This window comes from Propithecus coquereli, unplaced genomic scaffold (assembly GCF_000956105.1).
Source record: "Propithecus coquereli isolate 6110/MARCELLA unplaced genomic scaffold, Pcoq_1.0 Scaffold113, whole genome shotgun sequence".
Classification (NCBI taxonomy): domain Eukaryota; kingdom Metazoa; phylum Chordata; class Mammalia; order Primates; family Indriidae; genus Propithecus; species Propithecus coquereli.
The window spans coordinates 2,265,452-2,267,856 of record NW_012135303.1 but is presented as its reverse complement, the minus strand read 5'-3'; the positions used below and the strand labels follow the sequence as shown (position 1 = coordinate 2,267,856).

The 2,405-nt window shown below is 39.2% G+C and overlaps 1 protein-coding gene across 1 annotated transcript in view; it reads right to left on the bottom strand.

Annotated features, from left to right (window-relative positions):
• Positions 1 to 120: 120 nt before the first annotated feature.
• WDR12 (WD repeat domain 12) overlaps positions 121 to 2,405 on the bottom strand; it is a 24,015-nt gene continuing 21,730 nt past the window's right edge. Inside the window, exons 9-11 of the mRNA XM_012655203.1 lie at positions 659 to 799; positions 410 to 519; positions 121 to 247 (exon numbers count right to left, since the gene is read on the bottom strand). Coding sequence (XP_012510657.1) covers positions 172 to 247; positions 410 to 519; positions 659 to 799 — 327 coding nt within the window. The 3' untranslated portion in view covers positions 121 to 171. The remainder of the gene's footprint in view (positions 248 to 409; positions 520 to 658; positions 800 to 2,405) is intronic.

Below are 2,405 nucleotides of genomic sequence, written 5' to 3'. Positions count from 1 at the left end.
GAACTTTTTTTTTACCCTTCTGGTTTTGGATAATGATTTCAGTATTTATTTCATTTTCTCTGTATATAATAGAAAATGGGTATCTTTCTTTTGTAGATCATAAATAGGATTTACCTTCTTGTATCCCACAGCTTGACCATGTTATCTAAAGAACCTGAAATCAACTGCTGTTCATGGGTAGGAGACCACTTTACTGATGTCACCCAGCCTGTATGTGAGGTTAGGGAAAGCAACACCAAAGAACCATCTGAACAAAGCAAAAAAGATAACAGGTGTTAAATTTTATAAAAGAGAAATAGGTAAAACAACCCCCCCCCAAAATTTGTAGAAATTTATCTTTTTTTATACATCTGCGAGAAGAGGAATTGATGTTATTTACACATTTTTTTCCCCCAGTGGTTTACATGACTCACCTTTAGTTCGGAGATCCCACAGTCTGATATGCCTATCTGTGCTTCCAGATGCTAAACGTTTACAAAGTGGAGAATAGGAAATACAATTAAATACTTTATTTCCTGTCTGGAAAAGAAAAGAAAAGGAAAGAATATTTCACCATGGTGGACTAAAAAAAAAAAAAACAAAAAAAAAACGATCTCTAGAAGTTCATCACTTAGAAGATCAAAGTTAATCAGAGGACTACTGAATTTATAAGTCTTACCAAAGTTGACTTAAGACTGCCAGACTCAACATCCCACACTCTAATTGTGTGGTCCCAAGATGCACTGCAGATTTCTTCAGCATCTGACCAGAGAACTGACGAAATTGCTTCCTTGTGGCCAGAGAGGGTCACCATGGGAGTCTAGAAATGAAAGACACCCAAAAGGGGAAAGTATTTTCATTTCAGAGTAATTCAAACAATAGTAGTTATTACTTTCAAAGCTCATATACTAGATATTCTGCCAGGAGTTTTAGCTTTCATATCCTGTCTTATTTCTTCTTTCAACAAGATGGGTATTTCTGTTTTTATTTTATACAATGAAGAGATGAAGCCAAGAAAGATAATTTGCCCAAGGTGTACAGCATATAAGTGGCAGACTTGAATTTGAACCCGAGTATTACTCCAAAGTTTGTAGTCTTTCACCATATTCTGCTGTTCCCCATCTGTTCTGCTTTTTATTTTGAGCAGTATTAACACAACTTAATTCTCCCAGCTGACAAACATGTAATATTAAAGTTATAGTGCTGGATGGTTCCCAGATGGCCTTGGACTGACTGACCCAGTTTCTCCCCTTTTCTTCTTGCCTGTAGTTTTCAGAATAACTGCAGGGAATAATGTACAGGGAACGTAACATCCTGTGCTCTGTTCCAGTACCCACCTAGAAACAGGATGTCCTTCAAAGCTTTGCCCAGTGATTCACATAACCCCAGAGTATAAAACCCAGGGCAGGATGCTTTTTGGGATCTCTCAGCTACGGTACAAATGAGGCACACACAGTTGAGAATCCACCTGCCCCAGGCAGCTTTCTTGAGCTTTGGGGGACAAGCAAACAATGGATCTAGGCTTCTGTTGTTCCTTGCTGCCTATCTGTAAGTAATAAATCTGCTTGTTGTGTGTGTGTTCCATCTCCTCAGACTCAGGCAATTGGTAAAAGTGCAGCCCAGGGTGCAGTGGGTCAGTGTTTGCATTTCTATTCCTGGTAGTCAGCATAGTGATGATCTTTACTATACTCCATGGGGTGGGAGTACTCCCTTGGGACTGAGCATCAGTCAGATCTAGGTTTGAGTGAAGGTGCTACCAGTTTCTACATAACTTCTCCAGGTAAATTAATTTCTGTAGGTTATTCTTACCACCCCATTTCCTTGGCATTTTTAAGTACTATTACTTAATCTTTCCATGGCTTAATTATTAATACTCCAAAATCTCTAATGTCTTTCTCAAACCAAAAGCCCCTAACTAGGTATAGTATCTGTCTTAAATACAGGGAACTTGTAAAAGAGAGAGGAAAAGAATTCCGGAGTGGGAGACAATCTACTTTTATAACCTCCTTAAATATTACTTGGTCTGTAATATTAATATGAGGGGGTTATACTAGATCAGGAAGCAAACTTTTTTGGTAAAGGACCAGCAAATAGATATTTTAGCTTTTGCAGACCACACACAGTTAGTTTTCTGTTCCATATTCTTTGTTTGTTTTTAAAACCACTTATAAATGTAAAAACGAATCTTAGCTCTCTGTAATACAAAAACAGGTGACAGCCAAATTGGCTATTGGGCTGTAATTTGCCAACTCCTGGACCTAATGATCCCTAAGGTCTCTCTCCTAGCTCTAAAATTTTCCTGCAAGAAATAAAGGAACCTGGCCGGGCGCGGTGGCTCAAGCCTGTAATCCTAGCTCTCTGGGAGGCCGAGGCGGGCGGATTGTTTGAGCTCAGGAGTTCGAAACCAGGCTGAGCAAGAGCGAGAC